The sequence below is a fragment of the Periplaneta americana genome, chromosome 8 (genome assembly GCF_040183065.1).
Source record: "Periplaneta americana isolate PAMFEO1 chromosome 8, P.americana_PAMFEO1_priV1, whole genome shotgun sequence".
Taxonomy (NCBI): Eukaryota; Metazoa; Arthropoda; class Insecta; order Blattodea; family Blattidae; genus Periplaneta; species Periplaneta americana.
The window spans coordinates 40,433,121-40,457,474 of NC_091124.1; the positions used below are offsets into that span (position 1 = coordinate 40,433,121).

Below are 24,354 nucleotides of genomic sequence, written 5' to 3' on the forward strand. Positions count from 1 at the left end.
CGATGTGGGAATGGTAAGTTTGGCAACTCAACCGTTGTTACCATAGCAACAGGCCTACCACGGTATGTGACATTCAGTTATTTTTCAGATCGCAACGCTCCTGTCATGTCCCATCTTTCAAAAAAACAAGTATAGTCAGCGATATATACAATGGAGAGGGAAAGGAACTGGCCACCCTACCTCATCATCTCCTGGCTTAATTGCCTCATGAATGATGTCACTTATGAGGTTCGGACCTGTCTTCAGACTGTTGACTAAACAACAAACATGGACAAAAATCACTGCCTTACTCACAATGGATACCGAATAAGAGGGTGTTAAACATTTGGGAAAAAAGAAAACATTTTTTTCTGAGAAAACTATGATTTTCCACCAATATGATATTACACTTTTTTGTTACATACAACATGAGCTATTCGCTCTGAAAATCTGCAGTGTTATTTCACTTCCACCCTGTATATATACGAAATATCCAAGAATAGTGAAATATGAATACGATTTCTTTCATCTTTGTGATGAATGCTGAATACTTTTATTTACACGGAGATACAACGATTTCTTGTGGGCACACTAATTCACAAATACACACTCTTATCATGAGCATACAAATGCGTCCACACACATAAAAAGACAAATACGCATATGATATAGTCTAAATACGCTATGAAAAAATAAACCTTCCTTAACTAAGTACAGCAAAATGTCAATTAAATCAAGTAAATATTGTCGATTTTTGTTAACAAGATCCTAAGGCCCTTGTATGAACTAGAGAGCTGATTCTGTAGGATGCTTCACATTTATGCACTTCGCCATTTGTTATCACTAGTTGTAGGTTGAACGTCATCACCCATAATAATAGTAGATGATCCAACACTTCACTATTATCCTTAGCATTAAAAGATTCTTCATTATTACTAATACATTTACTTCCATTTTCTTCTACACTTTTAAAAAAGAAACAGTTACCTGTATCTCGCAACTCATTGTCACATAAAGTGAAGTCTCTAGAAAATGTTGCAGGCTTGTCCCATTTCTTTCTTACCCATATTATAAAAAGATTTTTTTTAGTTGGTTATTTAACGACGCTGTATCAATTACTAGGTTATTTAGCGAGATATTTGGCAAGATGAGGCCGAGGATTCACCATAGATTACCTTGCATTCACATTACGGTTGGGAAAAACCTCGGAAAAAACCCAACCAGGTAATCAGCTCAAGCGGGGATCGAACCCGCGCCCGAACGCAACTTCAAACTGCCAGGCAAGTGCCTTAACCGACTGAGCCACGCCGGTGGCTCTATGAAAAGATAAATCGCATAATGAAAGCCTATATTTAGAAATATAACATTTACATAAAAATTTATTTGTATATTAATTTTGCAAATTTGAGTCAACAAGAGGGAAAAGAGCCACCAGTGTAGTTTGATTCCTGCTTGGACTGATTACCTGGTTGAGTTTTTCCGAGGTTTTCCCCAATCGTAAGGTGAATATGAGGTATTCTATGGCGGATCCTCAGCCTCATCTCGCCAAATATCATCGCTAAATAACCAAATAATCTAGTAGTTGATACAGCGTCGTTAAATAACCAACTAAAATAAAAGAGGAAGAGACTTTCGCAGGAAATTTTCTGGTATGGATATTCAGAACAGGATCACGATATTCAGGATTGAAAATAAAAAAAATATGCAATCACAAGCTAGTAACTCTAGCTATTTTTTATTGCAGAATTGAACAATATGAAAAATTTTTGTAATCTTACACGATTGTATATTTGAGATCTGTGATAGGTAGGTCAATGTGACAAAGTTCAAGAAGTGAGGGCTTAGCTAAGTGACAGGCTGTGGTTTGTGACAAATAGGATGAGGTATCTCTGTTATATAAAACAGTATTCTTCACAACATATAACAACTTAACACACAGACAAGACACACAAATACAACTTAACAAGTGTATACAAACTATCATGCAATAGTTGAAACGACTTCTACATTGGACAGACTGGAAGATCATTTCAAACCAGCTTAAAAAAAACATATCACAGCCATTACCAAACTACATAACAATTCAAACCTATGCAGAACACATCACAAACTCCAATCACAACTACAGCAACATAGACACCGACATGAAAATACTACACATCCAGCCAAAAAACCAGAAACTTGGCATTATAGAACAATTTGAAATTTACAAACAAACAAAAACACACACCCTTTTCGTCACAATTATGAACACATCCTACCACAACAGGATTCCAGAAGACAGCATGGGACCTCCACTAAGCTTCGGACAATGAAGAACATCACTTTGAAACTAGTCAGCCAGGTAAATTCCTCATATTAACACAGTAAACAGTAATAAAGTTAATCAGTGATCATTCTTCATCCTTGAATACACTCTTCTAACACTCTTCTAATCACTGCCGAACTGTTAAGTTATTTAAATTAAATAAATAACGATTTCACTGTGTTAATATTTTAAATCATGCTGTTATTATACCTGATTGATTTCGATGTTATTTGCATCATCTTCTGAATTCTAGTGAGTTCCAGCGCTATCTTCTGGTTTCCTGTTATGAAAAACACTCACAATACATCCTCAACACTCAATTGAATTACAAAACACACATCATTTTCAATACAATCATGAATACATCCCATATACATAGTCATTGTGGTATACCTGGAAACGAGAAAGTCGATAATATTGCAAAACAGGCAACATATTTGCAACCAAGACCTCTTCGAGTGATATCTCTATCCAGTGCTTTTGCTTCAATAAAGTCTAATTTTACAAACCTATGGATCAACAATTGGCTCTCTTCTGACAAAGGAAAAATTTTACAGTCTATACAAAAAACACCAAATGACCTGGAAATGTACAAAAACTTGCCCAGACATATTCAAACATTTTTAACAAGAGCCAGAACAGGTCACATTGTCATAAAATTGTACCTACACCGATTTCACATTTCTGATAATCCTACTTGTCTGTGGTGTAATAATCATGATGAAGATCTGGAACACATTCTTCTATACTGTCCATCCATAAACCACAAAAGAAGTAAATTAAAATCATCAGTACCAGTTGCAGAAGACACAGCCCTGCAGTATATATTGACTACACCCCAACTCTGGCTACTAGCAACAGGCATCTACTGTATAATGAACATCGATCAAAATATCCCTCATTTCTCGTGAAAAACAAAAACTGAATAGACTATAGTGGACTTTATGTTGTCAGCAAACAGCTGGATTCATTAAGAAGATTGATTGATGAATACATCCCATCATAACAGAAAATCAGAAGATAGTGCTGGAACTAACTAGGATTCAGAAGATGATGCAAATAACATCGAAATCAATCAGGTAAAATAACACCACGATTTAAAACGTTAATACAGTCGTTATTTATTTAATTTAAATAACTTAATAGTTAATCAGTGACAATAGTATTCTTGAAATAAAAGGCTAGAAATCGTCAATTTAATGTGCAGACTGATAATAGCAGAGCTGCCTTCTTGAAGAATTCACATGGCATGAATTCAGAGTAAGATTATTTTGAATAATTATGTTCTCTTCAAAATTATATATACCTTAGCCCATAATATTTTAATGTATTTATTGGTCGACCTGTAAACTACTATACAAGCCATTGTTCAATGACACCATAACCAGTATTATGATGAGGTTGGCTGCACTGGCTCATCTAATTGTAAATTAATTAATAATAAATTGCTGTGAAATCTGAGAAATAGATAAATTATCAAAATGATATGCTGAAGTTTCTATGTTAGGATTAAAATTTATGAAGACTCATCTGTTTCACTGAGAAAGATGTCCTCAGGTAGTTTCCTTTCACATCTAGATGGATAACAAGATCTTGCTCCAGGAAAGTAGGAAGTTTGTTGAAGAAAAATTTTTGACATTGAATGGATGTATTGCTGTAGTTAAACAATTCTCATTTCTTGATGCAGCTGCTGGTTTGTCATAAATCACGGAGCAACTTATAGGCAATGCATGTGAGTCTTATTTGCTGCGTAAGTTAAAAGAGGTCGTACAAGCGAGGTGTAGAGTAACACTGAACAATTCAGTCTAATTTATGAACATCTATTAACCAAAGGGTATAATTTGCGGATTATAGGAAAGACTAGCATAAAAATGCGAGTTATATGGGCACGCCATGTAAGTTTCGAATCTAGTAATATGTCCAGATAATTTACAGCTTCTTGAGTAGAGAGTCATTTGTTCATTCAGAAGAACCAAAGGAGGCGGATTATGAATAGGCCTTAAAGAGAAGATTTTAGCTTCTGTCTTGGTAATGTTTAGTAGTAATCACCAATCAGATAGCGCATGTAAGGATGTCCGAAGAGTACTAATTGCAGTATTTAGGTTACAGTGAGAATAAAAGAGAACTGTATCATCAACATAGATGGATGTCGGGATGAGCCCTAAAAGAAATGGGCCACATACCATTTCCCTTCCCCCATTCTTTTCTCTTCTACTTGCAACGGTGGGTCTCTGTTTACTTTGAATAGTTGTTATAAATGATAAGTAAATAATACTTAAACAATTAAGTTTTACCCTGCCGTCAAACGTATGATAGAGTCGATTGTCTGAGGTGGTACAAAAGAAAACACTCAGCATAAATAATCAACTATCCGTTTACATTTATTAATTAGCACTTCCGGTAATTGGAAAATGAACAAAAAGAATGCAGTAGAAATACAGCCACCTATAACTCCACCAATGCATCGAAACTGGCTTGGCACTAATCGTCACTCAACTGGCATTCACCATTACACACAATAGTAACACATCTATACCCACAGATTATAAGTAACTTGCTAGACAAGTCCAAACTTGTCGGATGTGGCAGTAAGCACTAATACGAAACCAAACACAACCAATGTAAAATATACACTTGACGAATTCCAGCTTATTCGTGAATTACCTAATACTCTGTATGAAATCAAATATACTTCTACTAATCAAAAGAAACATACAATTACTGATGTAGAAAAACCTATTATGATCCCTGGTAGGCCAGCCTCGAAACCAAACAACAATGGTCTCTCTTCAACTCTCATGCCTCTGTTATCACACAGCACGCCACACCACAGCTCGGCCACGCTTCTACATGTAGTAAGGCACTATCCCCGATTGAGCCCCGACTACAGCAGTACATGTCCCTGCCCAGACTGGGTTATCCGTGATCCCCTCACAGATAGCCGCTAAACAAAAAACCCTCAGCTCTCCCGGCTGTCACACAACCATACTCTTCGAGCGTCGACCCCAGACTGCCCCGCGTCAAGCATCCCTCTCAGGAGAGCCGACGCTAATTAATAATAAATGTGAATAGGGCCAATGAAAATCTAAAGCCCATGTCACGTGATAACTTAAATTCGCTTCTTATACGTGAGAAGTAAGAGACCATGAATAGTGGAAAGAAAACAAGCTATCTATAAAAGGAAGAAAAAGACCTAAAATGGCGGAATAGAATGCCATCTAAGAGAAGTAAGGGTAACTAACAACAAGAAAAATGACATAAATAAGGAAGAAAAAAGAAAAGGAAAGAAAGAAACACAGAGTGCCGAAACTAAAACGGCACATACTATCACAAAGAAATTGCTAATTTCTTAGATAATCCTATAATATGATAATAGGAGAAAATAAATATACTTAAGTTTACAGGGCTAATGGCTTCGAAGCTGGGTACCTGGTTCTAACAATATAGCATGGGGGCATGAGATAGTTACTCTGCCTGCCATAATAAAATTCACTTCAATTAAATTCCCCAATGTAAAAAAAAAAAAAAGATAGATAGATAGCTATGTATGATTGTCGTAAATATAGAATGTCATATGTGAATAGATTGAAGAGAAGTGGTGACAGTATAGATCCTTGTGGTACTCGGGGCTAAAATTAGACAAAGTGTTGATTTAATGTCATCTGTACATACTAGATGCTTAAATAGAAACCTTTTTTTATGATGCGTGTGAGATAGTCAGGAAAACCAATTCTACATAAGTTAGGAATATATTTATGATCATCACTTTAATGTATTAAATGTGGACTAAGTCTGTAAATACCTAGTATAAACTTAGTTTACATTTAACACCTAAAAGTGATAATCACAAATATATTCCTAAGTGATATAGTGTTAAAAGTGTGTGTAATCAAGATACAATTTTATCATTAAGCTATCATGCCAAACAGTTTCAAATGCTTGGGCAATATCCAGAAACACAGCAACAGTATACAGTACTGTTTTCTTTCAAAGCCTTTTATGATGCACTCAGTGACACTCTGCAGTTGAATGTTTTGGTCGAAAGCCAAACTGAAAATCTGATATAATCTTAAAATAATCCTTGAAGTGTTGCTTCTCCGAATGCACTAGCATTGTGCAGTATGTAGGTTGGCAGTGCTGGAGATGAGGCGTAATATCTGCAATGCTTGGGAAAAATGGCATAAGTCAATTTCCACAAACAATTTTTTATTAGATTGTTGACAACTTACGGAACGTCTGCTCACTTGGGAAAAGAGACATAAAATATTAAATCAAATCGACATAAACCAGTGTGAAGACAGTTTTTTCCTTCTCCTGTAAAATTAACATTATTTTTTGACTTGTGCCACTTTTCCTGAGCACTACGGAATATGTCCTAACTACGTTATTATGGCATACTGCTAGAAATCTATCTGCTGGACAGATTCTTCCTATTTTAAGAAACAATAGTATGTGGGACAGGTGGGTGAATGGACACAAGATATTTTCACATCGTCTTCCTACTTGTAGAATTTATCAAAAGTTATATTAGTAATTTCAATAATACATTTCTTGTATGGTAGAACTGTGCCCACCCCTATACAGTTCCACCAATTAATGGATTTTGTTATAACTTAAGTACCGGTAGGCTATATTATCTTCAATAGATTGCATTAACTTAGGGTGTAGTCAGGGTGCGAATTAACGGGGGGGATTTCCCCCCCTGTTGGAAAGTTATCCCCCTCTCATAAATTCATATTAACATCCCTGCCAGGGATAACTTCTATCCCCCTCACAAAATATAATTTGTTTTAATACGAGTATACTTTATAAAATATAAAGTAAGCAAAGAAAGTGATATTTTTGTATATTATCATCGGAAAGCTGACAACAATCAATAACTTAGGAATTACACATCTTACCTTAAGCCTGCTCATGGATATAATTATTGTTATGATCAAGATGCAAGACAAGCAACTCAGTGCGACCAAGTGTTGAGCGGTATTGAATGAGGATAATAATAATAATTTTATGTATGGTATTCTCTATCTAGAATTATATACCCCCTCATCATAAATCTTAATTCGCACCCCAGGTGTAGTTAGTTCTTAGTGACTTACCAAAAAACATAATTTCCGTTAAGTTCGTGCATGTCCACTGTTCTGAAGTAATGATCAGCATGTCTGACTGTAAAACGAGTGGGCCCGGGTTCAAATTCTGGTTGGGACAGTTATCTGGTTGGGTTTTTTTCCAGGGTTTTCCCCCAACCAATTGAAGCAGAATTGCTGGGTAACTTTCGGTGTTGGACCTCGGACTCATTTCGCCATCATTAATTCACATATCATCATCATCCATACCATAGCCCAGGTTCAGTTCACAGTGCAGCATACTCTACTTGCACAAGAGCGCAGCCGTTCATCTACCCAACCATTCACAGAATACGAGTGGTAAGCACAATTTATAAGCCTCAGACTGCAGTGTAAGCCCTAAGCCTTCGGGTCCCTCCCTTCGTACAAAAAAGAAGTTCGTGCATTTTGTAAATGACTACCTATTTCCAATTTAGTGATGCACCATTAGCTGAATGGCTAGAACATCGACTTTTTATGCTGATAACTTGGTTTGAATCTTAGAGGATAAATATTGTGTTGGGTGGTAGGTTTTTATGAGGTAGTACCACAGTCTAATATATATAATCACGAAGCTTGAGTTTTGAGGGTGCTAGAAACAATAGACTGTGACGTACTATTTTGCATTGCCTGTAATGAGGCGATTTTAGTGATCCTAGTGGTGAGCAACTACCTAATGTTTGCATATTTACTACGTATTGAGCTTCGCGACTGTATATACTAGACTGTGGTAGTACTCCCGTTTTACCTACATAATTCCATCATTGCTCCATTAATCATGACAATCATCACACTGGCATGCTGTAGACCATCTTCCATGATACACTCAGGGCAAAGCTCTGCGTGTAAGAGTACAAGTACAGTGGCACGTTTCTTATGGAGCCCCCCCCCCTGGGATAATTAATGCATAAGTAATGTACCGGTATCCGCCATTGGGGGGGGGGGGGAGGAGGGATTCCAATTTAGCGTTCAACATTATTCAGTGTGTGCGTAACAAGTACGCATATGTGATTTCGTGCAAGAAGGAGCCAAGTTTCGTCCTACAATCTATTTATTTATCTATGTACAAAAGTGTCAAATGTATGTGATTGTGTCCAACTATTCATTCATTCCAAATCAAGGAACGTCACTTTTTTTTTAATTCTCAGCAAGAAAGTTTGAACATTACTGACATTACACAACCAACAATGTACGGTATGAAATTTACATTTATTGGGGGAGAGCCACAGAGGAGAGCATTTTTCTCTCTTTTTTTTTTTTTTTTTTTTGGCTCCTTTGCCACTAAAATGTGTATGTATGACAGCTGAAAGTCTGTATTTTTTAGAACAAAGTCATTATTCAACATTAAAATGTGTAATAATTATTATATTTGCTGAAAATGAACTGACAAATTTAATAATAGCCCTCAGAGGTAATAATTACTATTGATTTTTTTCTGTTGGCTCTACTGTGGAGCATTCAAATGGATCGATTATTGCTAGCGATTGAAAATATGGCGACAGACGATACCGGTTGTGCGTAGCAATGTGTTTTTACAACATTCATGTACATCATTACAAATATCATTAGTCGTTGACATTCGAGTTCTTAAGTGAAGCGTACCAAAATGGGAGAATGCTTCAAGGAAAATATATTCAATTCCTGGGACAGTGATCCTAAGAAGCTTACTGAACCTGTAAAATCAATTGAGGTTAGGATTTTTGTTTTCTTATTTATGTCGGTGAAATGATCTTAACATTTTATTTTATCTGCATACATACATCTGTGTATATAAATTAATTATTTTTATTCTTTTAGGAGAAGTGGAAACTGGTCCCAGCGTTTTTGAAAGTCAAAGGCTTAGTTAAGCAGCATATAGATTCCTTCAATTACTTCATCAATGTTGAAATCAAGAAGATTGTCAAAGCAAATGAAAAAGTATCAAGTGATGCTGATCCTTTATTTTATGTAAAGTAAGTTTTGGGATTAATAAGTGGCATAAGGGAAGAGAGAATTGTAGGCGTGACTTAATGTGTTTAAAACTTATACATGAAAATAACTTATAAAGTTTCCTAAGAAATGTTGGATATAGTCTTTGCAGGTATAGGAAGCATTAAAACACAAATATAGATAATACATCATTTTAGTACTCACCTTTATATCTAATTCACTGTCTTCATTCGTACTGTTGAATTGTCAATATGGTGATTTGAAGTAATAAAACATTAACAACCTATACAGATATCGTTCGTAAAATTTATCAGAAATAATTTCCGAGGTAGGTACATGAATCGATAATTTTTTGTCGACAGTTGAAATTGGTTGAAATATATTATCGAAGGTATGTCTTGTAAAGAAATATTAAGGTCGAATTTTTCAACGATCTTGTGGCATAATGGTTACGGAGAGAGACTACTAAGCAAAAGGTTTCTAGATCGATTCCCTGTGATTCCAATATGGTAAGTGAAGGTAGTTTTTATTAAGTGGGTTATTTTACGACACTTTATCAACTGCTGTGGTTTTCTAGCATCTGAATGATATGAAGGTGATGATAGTAGTAGTAGTAGTAGTAGTAGTAGTAGTAGTAGTAGTAATTTATTCACCATAAAGATCTTTACAAATCATGGCTTCGTCAATCTTATTTCTAAGTCTTAATCTAGTTTCTGATTATACTATGGACATATTTATGAATTTGTAGCTTTGTTATTGCAGGACATCTGCTGACATGATACAATTACATATTAGTAGGCACTTTGTGCAAGGTCTAAAGACATAAATTCCTCTACAGTATATGGCATATGATGCAGCAGCAACCTGTGCCATATACTGTAGAGGAATTTATGTCTTTAGACCTTGCAGAAAGTGCCTACTAATGTGTAATTGTATCATGTCAGCAGATGTCCTGCAATAACAAATGCTGGGGAAATGAGTCCAGAGTCCAACACCGAAAGTTGTCCAACATTTACTCTTAATGGGTTGAGGGAAAACCTCGGAAAAAGCCTCATCCAGTAACTTGTCCCAACCAGAATTTGAACCCAGGCCCACTAGTTTCATAGTCAGACGTGCTGTTACTCCACAGTTGTGGAAAAGTGAAGGTAGTACGGCATAGTAGGAAGTGAGAAGAAATGGAGAAAAATGGAAGAAAAGGGTAGTTAAAGAGAATAGTTTTTGTATTCCCCACCCCCTTTACTTACACAATCCAGTAAGACACATCAGTTAATGCATAACTGGCATATGTGAAGATATGGCGGCTTTGGTATTGCTCACTTGTTGCGAAAATTGAACCTGACAATTAGAAAATCACTATAATCCAGTAGCATGTGTAGTTATAGGGGCAGAAAAGTTAGGTTTCATTCTTAGGGTATAAAGTACGAGGCCCAGACCGTAAATACCGCACCGTTAGGTTATCTAAGCATGCTCAAAAATTGTAGGTTCACCAACTGTTCGTGTCCACACCTGTGTAGTAACGGTCAGCGCGTCTGGCCGCGAAACCAGGTGGCCCGGGTTCGAATCCCGGTCGGGGCAAGTTACCTGGTTGAGGTTTTTTCCCGGGGTTTTCCCTCAACCAAATACGAGCAAATGCTGGATAACTTTCGGTGCTGGACCCCAAACTCATTTCACCGGCATTATCACCTTCATTTCATTCAGACGCTAAATAACCTAGATGTTGATACAGCCACGTAAAATAACCCAATAAAATAAAAATAAATAAAACCAACTGTTCATTATGCTACTGCTTTTCCTATAGTCAAAATCAACTATTTCTGCTGTAGTTATTTGGTATTATATAGCCTATGTATTTTGCAGGATTACTGCATTTCTGTGTATTATAAATATGAAATTTTAAATTATATGAAAACGGAAACAAAAACTTTAGAAATGGTAATGTGGTAGTAGGTTACATCAGCTCTTTGCGCTGTGAGCTTTGTATATTTTTCACATTTTGATAATTAATTTTATTTCAGATACTTGAATGTAAATGTGGGAATGCCAGATGTTGAAGAAGCATTCAATGTCTCCAAGTCTACCACGCCTCATGAATGCAGGCTTCGTGACCTGACGTATTCTGCTCCTATCACAGTCGACATAGAGTACACACGTGGTAACCAGCGGGTTGTTAGAAATAACCTGCTTATTGGCAGGTACGATGAGTGCAGCTGGGAAAATTTACACAACGATTATAATACAATTCAGTTCATTAACTGCATACTACAAATGACTGTGTGTTAGATATACAGTATCAGTCTTACTAATAAACTGTGTATAGTTTTTATACGAGACTTATGCAGAGTTGAGACAGAAAACGTTACTAATAAACCGTGAATAAGCTATGGATGTATAAACAGGCTGTAACTATACAATAGGAATTGCTTTGCAGTAGTTATATACACGAAACCCCTTGTTTAAGCGTTGTATATAGGGAAAAAATGGCCGCCCCTCTAACAGCTGTTCGTATCGACTGTCATTTTATGATGATGGTTACCTTGTAATCACAGAAGAACAAACCAAAGATCATAGAATTATTAGAATAATATTGCTGTAACTTGTACTCTTTGACCAAAATGTAGTGTGGTAATCGATTAGAGCCAGTTGTACTATCAATATTTAACACGCCACACTAGAGCGCTCTACCGGATGCAGTAGAGAACCTCAGACGTCGTGACGAAGTAATGACGAAACTATGACGTAGCTGTGTAACAGTTATACTGTTATACACGACGTATGTAGTGATTATTGTAAGGAATTTACACACGACTTATAAACAAGCCATTCATTGTACAAATATCAGACAGTTAAACGTCTGTATATAGAGTTTTTATTAGTAACATCGTATATATAAAAAAAATAATGGACGTATTGTCAGACCATCGGATCTGTGCCTCCGTAAGATATGCGAACTGAACCCTAATTCCTTCTCAGCCTCTGTAATTCATTTCTCTCCATGCATTTTTATCTCTCTCCCTTTCTGTCCCCCATTACTCACAATTTTGGCCTTCTTGCAGTACAGTTTATTTGCACTTGCAGTCCAGTGTTGTCAACTCAACATGAATACTGTAGCACGGAGTGGCAAAAAAAATATTATTAATCAAGTACGTAATAGCATTTTGCAATGAAGAGAAACTAACAGGTCAATATCTGTTTCCTATAAATCAGGCAACGAAAAGAGCAACTGATATCACAGGTGAGGCTTATTTTATTTCAATTGATTATGTATTAAAATTACTTACTTAACTAATACTAATAATACAACATTTTATGTAATTTATATAGGCAGGTTAGAGCGCCTAATAAAGAAAATCAGGACAGAGGGAGTCTGTGCAGGAGATGAAAAGCTAGAATCACCAGGGAAGAACAGATCAAGGGAACCTTTAATTCTTGTAGATGATATGAACCGATATATATTAAGAAGAAAGATACAAGAATTTTATACCGTGCAGAAAGAAGTTCCAACATTGAAGAAATTACTGAAGGTTGCAAGAGAAGCAATAATAAAAGGTTGGAGAGAAACATCACGGAAAGTGATTCGAGACATGGGATTTAGGTTTAAAAAAATGTAGAAATACAAGATGTATTTTGATTGAAAGAAATGATATTGTAGCATGGACGACCAGTTATTTATGACACCGTTTGACGGAAGTTTGGCAACATCCCTATTCGGCCTGCTGTTTAACGTGGCGGGAGGAAAGCGGGTGGAATGGAGTGAGTACAGGCATTAAATTTTTCAAGAACGACGACAGCGCTGAAGGGGCACAGATTCGATGGTTAGACAATATTTTGGACTGTTCTGTAGAAGAAGATGATGATGATGATGATGATGATGATGATGATGATGATGATGTTGTTTGTCATTATCACGGTAGTTTGTTTTTCTTATATTTCTTTCCCTACTCTTATCCATTGTGACTCTCTTCCTTTTTTTATCTGTTTATTCTTTTTCTTCCTTCTTATGCTGATGATTCACAACTCTAACAAATTTGATCATCTTTTTGTTTATTCAATTTTTTAATGTTTTGACATAAAACGCCAAATACAGCATTAGCATCACTGAGATCAGAAGTATTCAACTTAGTATATTTTTATTGTTGTTGACGTTGACATTGTTAATTAGGAAGTAAATTATGTGATTTAAGCCTACATTCTTTTTTACCCTCTACATGTTGAAGGTACGTAAATACAGGGTGATTCAGTGACTATGTTACAAACTCTTAGAGATGATAGAGGAGACAATTATGAACAAATTTAATATAGGAACCTATGTCTGGAAATGTTCTGTTTGATAGTTACAAACCTAGATATGTTAGTCAGTGCAACCAGCTAAAATCGAATTCAAGGCCATCGTTTTGAAGTTTGTTTGCAGACGACTGTTCCTGCAAACGTTGGTGATTTCTCATAGACTAGTTGGCATTGTAAATGATATTCTGACTGATTAAATTTTGCAACTTCCCTTGTAACTTTCTGATATGAAATTAAATTTATGGAAGAGAAAAAGCAATAGAAGGAAAGTTGCAAGGTTTAATTAGTCAAAATATCATTTACGATGCCAACTAGCTTATACCATGTTTATGAGAAATCACCAACGTGTGCAGGAACAGTTGTCTGCAACAAAACTTCAAAAGGATGGCCTTGAGTTCGATTCTAGCTGGTTGCACAGACTAACATATCTAGGCTTCTAACTACCAAATGTAATGTTTCCAGATATAGGTTCCTGTATGAAAGTTGTTCAGACATATTTGTCTCCTCTATCATCCCTAAGAGTTTGTAACATAGTCACTGAACCACCCTGTATGTACAATACCTATTAATAATTTTAAACTAAACTGAAGGATGTTTATGATTTTCAGAATGCCAATCATGTTACGGAGCTCAAATTGCGTACTTGCTGGCAAATCGCAGTTTGAACTTGCGAAAATGAATGAATGCCCTCATGATCCAGGCGGTTACTTCGTGGTTAAAGGTCAAGAAAAGGTGAGACTTCTCTCTGCACTTAATTTCCCCTGCTATTTATATTCTGTTACTTCCGCATTGCTGTGTGATTGTAAACAATGTCTTTAGTTTAAAATTGAGTTTAAATTAATATGTTATTATTTTCACTCAGGTGATTCTCATACAAGAACAGTTGTCACGTAACAGAATTATAGTGGAAGAAGATCGCAAAGGTGGTGTGCAGTGTCAGGTGACCAGCAGCACCCATGAGAAAAAATCACGAACCAATCTGATTGTGAAGAATGGCAAATACTACCTCAAACACAATACATTGCAAGATGTGAGTATAAATTTGATTGTTTCAATATGGACGTGTAAACAATTGAAACTGGTATCTTGAATTAAATTAAATTAAAATGACTTCATTTAACAAGGGGCTAGCCTAAAGACAAAGTATAAAAATAGCAAATGAGAAAACCTGAATTTAAAAAATAAGGAAAACTTTGTAGTAGGAAGCGATAGTGATTAGAGTGAAAATGGAAACTTAATTTTTAAATTTGTATAAATGATTTCTCAATATGAAACTAAATCCTCTTAATGTCGCAATATCATGTAATATAATCTTCATCTTACGATGTTGGATGATGTATATACGTCCGTTGATGTGACATATTAATGAATTTAAATTCTATTATAGTCACAGTCATGCCATGGTATGAAAGAAAAATTTCACAACCTCGAGCAGGATTCGAACCTGCGACTTCCTGTACTCCAGTCAGGCGCTCTACCACTGAGCTATCGAGTTCGTCTCACGCCAAAAGCTTGGAATATTCTTTCATACTGGCGACTCTGTTATAGAGTACTGTCCATAGCGTCTGATCTAGTCAGCACTGCTTATGGCTGGGAAGAAACTTTACAAATGTAATCTTCATCTTACGTTGTTGGATGACGTATATACGTCCGTTGATGTGACATATTAATGAATTTAAATACTATTATAGTCACATCAACGGACGTATATATGTCATCCAACATCATAAGATGAAGATTACATTTGTAAAGTTTCTTCCCAGCCATAAGCAGTGCTGACAAGATCAGACGCTATGGACAGTACTCTATAACAGAGTCGCCAGTATGAAAGGATAATTCCAAGCCTTTGGCGTGAGATGAACTCGATAGCTCAGTGGTAGAGCACCTGACCGGAGTACAGGAAGTCGCAGGTTCGAATCCCGCTCGAGGTTGTGAAATTTTTCTTTCATACCATGGCATGATTGTGACTATAATAGCATTTAAATTCATCATGTAATAGTTTTGTCTTAGACCTGGGCTGGTACAGAATTCTTTAATTCTTTTTGAATGTTCCCTTTTGATCCTATCATTAAACTAAAGGCGGTAGTAAGAGTTAGGCCACAGTTTTCTCTGTAGTAATCAATGTATGATTCATAAATGGCGTCGCCCTCAGTAGCGTAGTTGGTATAGCGCTGGTCTTCTATGCTCGAGGTTGCGGGTTCAATCCCGGCCGAGGTCGATGGCATTTAAGTGTGTTTAAATGCAGCAGGCTCATGTCAGTAGATTTACTGGCATGTAAAAGAACTCCTGTGGGATAAAATTCCGGCACACCGGTGACGCTGATATAACCTCTGCAGTTGCGAACGTCGTTAAATAAACTATAATTTAAATTTCATAAATGGCTCTTTTCTCTGCACCCACATCTTCAAGTTGTTTACTGTGAGTCTCAAAATGAACAGTGGGAGCTACAATAAATTACTCTACAATTTTGAAATGGTTTGTAAGCTATAATATCTGTACTCTGAGTACTTCCTCCAGTAACTAACTATTCCATAAACTTCTTCTTGACCATGTTTATTAAATTAGATGGCCTTGTAAAAAAAAAAAAGAAAGTATCTACTGATTATTACGAATCGGAATTCTGTTTGAGAGTATTAACCTTCAAATATACTACAAGAATAAAGATGTTATTAATTGAAAACAAAAAAATAAGTAGCCTATTTGAAGAATTGCTGAAGAAGTCTGTATTTAAAATAGATTATACAATTGAAATTATTAACACCAAGATAAATAATTTTTAATTACCTAACCTAAACCTGACAAAGTGTTGTCAAAGCATAATGTATAATGTTGGCAACAAGTTAAGACCTACTATTTAATACACGTGGCCAGTTACGCAAGATACGAATTTCATTTGTTTATACATACATTTTTAATGACAGTGTATTATATTTTGAAATCCACACAGTTTATACGGGTAATCAATTTTTTACAAGCTTCATTAGATTCAAAATATGTAACACAACCTACTTTTCATTGTTGTGACCTATTTTGAGGTACTTACGTTTGTTTTTATGAATGGCTTTCTACAGCAGGGAAATACAGCTTGAAGGTCTGTGTCATAGATTTACGACACATAAAAGAAGTTTGTGCCTTGTAGATTGTCCAGAGATACTGTTTACAGAAATTCCTGAAACGAAACTGCCCTTCCATTTCCAAGCCCTTCATCATCACGTGACATGTGTAAAAACAAATAAAAATGGGGAACTTTTGAATTTGTGTAGCAGGCCTACAGTATAATATTATTGTGTAATAATTTTTTTTTATTGGTGGTTTCAGTTATGTCTGTCTTTACTCACTGTATAAATATGTAAATCTGCAGACTTCATTATTCACTGTGCCTGATTTGCTCTGGATTTCAGGATATTCCAGTTGCAATCATATTCAAGGCCATGGGAGTGGTATCCGATCAAGAAATTGTTCAGATGATCGGAACAGAAGAAAATATAATGCAGCGTTTTGCTCCTTCTTTGGAGGAATGTCACCAAGCAAATATTTTTACACAGAATCAGGCTTTGAGGTAAAATTAAGACTGTTTATTATTATTATTATTATTATTATTATTATTATTATTATTATTATTATTATTATTATTAAATTATCAATTGCACATAGTTCCTTGAAAAATAGACATAATAGCCTTTGGAATTGGATGTGGGTGCTTGTAGTCTAGAGTAATTTTAGACATGAAGGTACTGGCAGGTTGCGCCATGCCCCCTTCTCTTGCCTGGTCAGTGCATAGAAAATAATTAATATTGACGCTAATAATTGGAATTTTTGTCTGAAAATTTGGAAATAAATACATGAAAGTATACTCTTATCGATTGAGACAAAAAAATTTCAATGGCAAATAATATTGTGTTTTCTTTTGAATAATTTTTTTTATAAAGAGCTGAGATACTTTGTTCAATTATGCCACTGATGAACTATTAAATTATTTAAATTAAATAAATAACAACTTCACTGTGTTAACATTTAAATTATGATTTTATTTTACCTCATTGATTACTTTCGATGTAATGTCCATCATCATCTAAGTTCTATTGAGTTCCTACACTATCTTCTGGTTTCCTGTTATGGTGGAGTGTGTTCATGACTGGTAGTGTTGTATCGAAAAGGATGTACGTTCTGAAATTCAGTTGAGTGTCGAGGATGTGTTGTTGGTGTGTTTTTATGTGTCTGTTTAAATTATGGTATTATTTTACTTGCTTGTCTAGTTTCGATGTAATTTCTATCATAGTCTGAATTCTAGTGAGTTCCCATGCTAGCTTCTCACTGTAACAGGAAACCAGAAGATAGCACAGAAATGCACTAGAATTCAGAGAATGATGGATATGTCGTTAAAACAAGTAAATCAGGTAAAATAATACCATAATTTAAATATTAACGCAGAGAAGCTGTTATTTATTTTATTTAAGTAACATAATAGTTCATCAATGATTATATAAGTGTTGAAAGTGTATATTCAAGGATGAAGAATCAGTTTTGTCGTCAATTTTTATTTGGATGTAGTATTCCATATTGTGAACATAAGCATGTAAGTGGGGGGGGGGGTGTAAACATTTGAAGTAAATTAAGCTGTAATGTAACAACAGGATGGAGTAGAGTTAGTCAAGCACATGTGCTGAATAATACATATTTTTTTTATGTCGAGCAGGTCTTACATTGGTAGACTATTATTTAATCAAATGCCCAGAATATACTAGGATTTTCGTCGACCTGGTTGGCAAGTTGGTATAGCGCTGGCCTTCTATGCCCAAGGTTGCGGGTTCGATCCTGGGCCAGGTCGATGGCATTTAAGTGTGCTTAAATGCGACAGGCTCATGTCAGTAGATTTACTGGAATGTAAAAGAACTCCTGCGGGACAAAATTCCGGCACATCCGGCGACGCTGATATAACCTCTGCAGTTGCGAGCACCGTTAAATAAAAAATGATGTTTTAAAACTAGGATTTTCTCCATTTATTTTCTAATAGAAACGTGGAAATTTACAAAAGAAAAAAAATTGCACAAAATGTCATTTCAGATGATTCTGTGATGAAAGTGTGTAATGGATTCGCTTACCATAAGAAATGCTTTAATGTTTTCAGATATCTGGGTGCTAAAACGAAGCAAAAGAGATTCTTTGTTCCTGGAGCAAAGAAGTCTCCTGTAGATGAAGCACGGGACCTCTTGGCTACAACAGTGCTGGCTCATGTTCCAGTAAGATGTGTTCTATTATTTCGGATTATGATTTCACTATAAGTTTTCCCCCCCTACAATTCACTCTGATGACTTGTCTCTGTCAAGTTTTTGAAGCTTTCATAGTTTCTAGACTGTTGTATGTAAGAAATACACTGCTCGATTAAAATATGCAAATTTTTTATAACCATTACAATGTGACTTGTATGGTTTTACAGAAGAACCATTGGTTGAAATTAAAACACCATCAGGCATTTAGTTGCATTACATGAACATATTGTAAATACCCATTAGGCCTAAATATACTTATTAACAATAAAATGGTCTGCCACTGTGAAGTAACGTTTAGTATGCCTGACCGTGAAACAAATTGGTTCAAATCCTGGTTGGGACAAGTTACCTGGTTGAGATTTTTTCCCAGCAAATGCTGGGTAACTTTCGGTGCTGAATCCTGGACTCATTTCACTGGCATTATCACCTTCATCTCACTCAGATATTTTCATAAAATCACAATCATGTATATGTAATTTATTTATTTATTTATTTTGCTAATAATTGTAACATAAAATCTAATATAAACAGAAAAACTTTAGCTCGCCCCTGAAAGAGTAAAACTCGTGTTCAGGGGCGAATTCCTGAATTGAAATTAAGAAGTATATAATACAATTTCTTTTATGTCTATTACACAATAAGAATATATAAATTTAAATTTACAATTTTTCAATATTTATAAAATCCATATATAACTTTTTAAATTTATTACTAGAACTATTAGAATTGACAAGATTAGGATATTTAAATATAAATTTGTTATATATTCTTGGGCCTAAATTACTACTATGATTAAATACTGTAGCAGTGTTGCATTTTGGTTCAATCTTAAAGAATTCATACCTTTTGTTTCATAACTATGGGAATACAATTCAAAATTATTTAGATTTTTATGTATGAATTTTATTAATACAATATAATAAACTTGTCTTATTTTAAGAACATTAACGTCTAAAAACAATTTTCGAGATGGAAAATCAATAAGTTTATGGAGACATATTTTAATTATGGGTTAAAATTGGTTTTAAATAATCTACCCCATCCTATAATTCCATACATAATTACCGATTGAAATAAAGTTAAGTATATTGTGCGTAATAAATGTATTGACAAGTAATTCCTCAATAAAACAAAATAATATATTATTTTACGTAATTTATTACAAAGGTAATTAATGTGTTGGTTCCAATTTAAAATTATGCCTAAATACTTGAGAAAAATTTTCATAGGTAAACACAGAATAGCAATAACTTACTTCCAATCGAGATATCGTGGAATACTGTAGGTTGCAATGTATTGTTACTAATGCCACACTGGTGTAACCATACCTTATACAGAAATTCATCGGAATTTCAATAAATGAATTGTGTCACGAAATCCATTCAAATGTATTCCTTAAAAGTGAGATTTTCCTTAAAGCAGAGTTTCTTAAAAGTGGGAATAAATTACATTGTTTAGGAAAATTCTGCCAGGACTACTAAATCCATTTTTTAAAAACGAGACCTTTAAAATAGTTTTTTACTATATTTATAGCAGTAAGAGTAGTCTGAAGGAAATCTCTTTTCTTCACAATTTCTTTTGAAAACTATACTGGGTCTGAGGTAATCTCCCCCACCACTATGTGACTGCAAAATATTGTCTCTTCTTAATGTACATGAAATTGCAGTGGATATCACTAATCTTCTGTTGTTATATTTTATAGGTGGAAAATTTCAACTTCAAAATAAAGGCAACGTACACAGCGCTGATGGTACGCAGAGTGATCCAGGCACAAGGGGACACGAAAGTGATAGATGACAGAGATTACTATGGAAACAAAAGACTTGAGCTTGCTGGTTCATTGCTGGCACTCATGTTTGAAGATTTGTTTAAGAGGTTCAACTGGGAAGTGAGTACTAACATATCTCACAGCATAGTACATACTAACTTGTTAATTCCCAACCTTCATTTGTCAAATTCTGATTTATTTGTTGTCTCCATGGTATCGTTTGTTATTTTCGAAAACTACAATGAAGAGAATGAATAATTTTATAAAAAAACTAGCTGAAAGCACCCGGCATTGTCCGGGTTGTCCTTTTTGCTTCTTTTTTTAATTAATTAATCATCGAATTGCTTTTTATGTGTGTAAAATTTTTTTTTCCTACTTCTTTACATTAAATATTGTTGAGAATGTGAAAACACGGAGTTTTTAAGTTAATGTCTGCAACTTTGAGCAACTGTCCTTGAGCTTAATTTTAATATGGCCATTACAAATGCTAGTCGTACTGAAATTGCTGTTATTTAAAATCGAAAGGCATGTTAGTAGGTATCATAGGAATGCGTGGGATAAAAATGTCTTCTCCGTTCGTTTTGCCAGTTAATATTGTCATTTCTTACGTTTGAATGAGTTTTTTCACACCAGTTCTTGTTCCATTGCATAATTTTGGCGGGTCAGTATTTTGCAGTAGTACTATTGGTGATTCAATATTAAGTATTAAATTATATAGTAGCAATCCTTGTGGTTTCAAAGAATTCAGGAATTCAGTTGGATAAAACAGTCTGCTCACTATCTACAACTGCGTAAAGATACCTACTTATTGCACGAATTGTCCTTATTTTTGGTTTACAAGACCAATATTTTTGTTAAATTATTAAAACTAATGAAAATTATATATATATTTTTTTCTATTATATTTTTTTGTGGTATTTGGGTTTTTTCTTCTAATTGTAAACATTTACTTGTTACGTTATTAAGTTTAGAATTTTAGTATTAGCCTTCATGATGTGTATCAACAATGTTATTTAATATCGTGTTATAATTTCCATGGCCTCGTGAAAGTCGGTGTTGAATACAACAGACAATAATAAAGAACAATTGACTGTAGAAGATTGCATTTTAGCATTATACATGAATGTTTGATCGTATTTATTTTCATTTTTTACTTTTTTAATTAATTTAACGTTCATTTTAACAATTTTAATATAGCCTATGTTCTTCTCCTGGTTATGAAGGTTAAATGTGCAAACTTTGGCACATATCGGCCAAAGCGTGTAGATTTGTATTGAGAACATACATACATACATACCCATATTCACTTTTATATATTAAGATTTGTCAAAGTGTCAGCAAATTATGTTACCCATATTTATTTTTATTTTTAATTGCTCTTTCTTCACTGTATTGGTCCCAAAGAGTCTGCAATTTCAGATCTGTACGCAATGTATTCTTCACCTGACATAATTATGAACATTAAATCCAGACATTTGAGATGGGCAGGGCATGTAGCACATATGGGCGATTGCAGAAATGCATATAGAGTGTTAGTTGGGAGACTAGAGGGAAAAAGATCTTTGGGGAGGCCGAGACGTAGATGGGAGGATATATTAAAATGGATTTGAGGGAAGTGGGGTATGATGATAGTGACTGGATTAATCTTGCTCAGGATAGGGACCGATGGCGGACTTATGTGAGGGCGGCAATGAACCTATGGGTTCCTTAAAAACCAGTTGTAAGTGTTTTTTTTTGGTCTGCAGTGAAGTTGAAAAAAAATCCAGTGTTCAATTTTTTTTTTTACTAGTGAAGTAACTTATATTGACCAGGGAAAAAACCAAAACACCATTTCATTATAGGGAGTCTTAGCTTCATTTTAAACTTTTAGGAAATTGATTGTCTTTATGTGAGGCCCAGATAAATGTTTACGAAAAATATAAATTATTCTCAAATAAAATAATTGTTGTTCTGGATATATTTTTCAACATAAAAATGTATAAAAAATTGAGCATAGTATATAGTTTAGCAATATCTGATGTTTAACATTTTCAAGAAGATATAATGAAAATTGTAGAAATTAAAAAAACTTAGTAGCACGTCAGCTTAAAGACATATTTGGATGACAATCCTAGAAACTCTTCACATGTCACTGCTTTCAAGTTGTGTGTAGCAAACAGAAGCTGAAAATATCTCCTCAGACAATGAGACATTAATAACCAACAGTCCTCTGTTGTTTTGGTAATTTGGCTTTTAACATTTATTTGCAGTTGAAGATGATTGCTGATAAAAATATTCCGAAGATCAAGGCAGCTCAGTTCGACATTGTGAAGCACATGAGGCAAGATCAGATCACAAATGGTCTCGTCCACGCCATATCCAGTGTAAGTAATGTTGTCAAGATGGAATATATTGCAATGTAGCTTTTAAGTATGTCAATACAAAATTCCTTCAATATCACATACTTTTGAATCACTTACATGAAATTTAACATTTGTAACTTTGTCAACTTTTTATTCTTCATTGTACATAACAACGATACTCTTTTTTTCTGCATTTGTGATTCTTAATTGTCATGGTAACAGTTACTAGACTGTCTATTTTTTAACATAAACAGTCACGAAGCTTGAGGTGATTTTTTGCATTTCTCGCAATACAATGCTCCAAGCGGTTAGCAACTGAGAGTACTAGGAACAATAGACTGTGCAATAGTAGTGATCCTAGTGGCTAGCAACTAAAGTTCAACTGTCATTGGATGCATATTCCCTACGTATTGAGCTTCGTAACTGTATATACTAGACTGTGATATAAACTAAATTTTACCGTGGACAGAAAAGAAAGAAAGAACATTACAAAACTAAATTTAACAATTTATATGTAGAAAATAAACTAAATTTTGCCTGAATTTAACAGTTTACATGTAGTAAAATAACACCTACATGCACACTGGTTCCGTGTTCATGGTTTCGTCTTTAATGGTTTTGAAAGTTTTGTGTATAATTTTGCAAAGTGTCAGTATTACCCTACAATTTGAAATAATCATTTAGTCTTATTTTAATTCATAAATGGACATGTTTTACTTGAAATCACATTTTGCCAGTTGTCAGACATAACAGACCCAATAAGAGTAGAAAAACTTCCAAACTCATGAAAGACAAAATCATGCAGCCTTGTTTTACCACAAAACTAAGCATATTTGGCATAGAATAATATTTTATCCCCTCATCAAGGACCATTCAGGCAGTTAATGATGTAATATGAGTTATTCTGGATGTTTTTGTGTTACAGTTAATGATGTAATATGTACGAATCAGTATTCAAAAGAGATCTGCTTACAGGGTAATTGGACCATCAAGAGATTCAAGATGGAGCGATACGGTGTGACACAGGTCTTGTCCAGGCTTTCATACATCTCTGCACTTGGAATGATGACTCGTGTCAATTCTCAGTTTGAGAAGACAAGAAAGGTTTCTGGTCCAAGATCTCTGCAGCCTTCACAATGGGGGATGCTATGTCCGTCTGACACCCCTGAAGGAGAAGTGAGTATCAGTATTGAAACTGTTGTGAGAAGAAGTAACAACAGTATAATAAAACTAGAGTATTTATCGCGTTATTGAAGCTGTGTATTTTGAAAATGCCGAAAAATACCATTTAAAGACATCAATTTTCCCATTTGAAAATCTCATTTTCTACACTTCGAACTCAACGAAAAATTTCAATCTCTAAATGATT

At 34.8% G+C, this 24,354-nt stretch overlaps 1 protein-coding gene and 1 non-coding gene across 2 annotated transcripts in view; one reads left to right on the top strand and one right to left on the bottom strand.

The window, feature by feature from the left end:
• Positions 1 to 8,848: 8,848 nt before the first annotated feature.
• Polr3B (RNA polymerase III subunit RpIII128) overlaps positions 8,849 to 24,354 on the top strand; it is a 33,717-nt gene continuing 18,211 nt past the window's right edge. Inside the window, exons 1-10 of the mRNA XM_069832766.1 lie at positions 8,849 to 9,082; positions 9,190 to 9,344; positions 11,337 to 11,513; positions 14,214 to 14,337; positions 14,468 to 14,635; positions 17,007 to 17,164; positions 18,734 to 18,845; positions 20,578 to 20,763; positions 22,893 to 23,006; positions 23,961 to 24,161. Of these exons, the coding sequence (XP_069688867.1) occupies positions 8,999 to 9,082; positions 9,190 to 9,344; positions 11,337 to 11,513; positions 14,214 to 14,337; positions 14,468 to 14,635; positions 17,007 to 17,164; positions 18,734 to 18,845; positions 20,578 to 20,763; positions 22,893 to 23,006; positions 23,961 to 24,161 (1,479 nt within the window). The 5' untranslated portion in view covers positions 8,849 to 8,998. The remainder of the gene's footprint in view (positions 9,083 to 9,189; positions 9,345 to 11,336; positions 11,514 to 14,213; positions 14,338 to 14,467; positions 14,636 to 17,006; positions 17,165 to 18,733; positions 18,846 to 20,577; positions 20,764 to 22,892; positions 23,007 to 23,960; positions 24,162 to 24,354) is intronic.
• TRNAS-GGA (transfer RNA serine (anticodon GGA)) lies at positions 15,028 to 15,100 on the bottom strand. The gene has a single exon. It is a non-coding gene; the product is annotated as a tRNA-Ser (tRNA).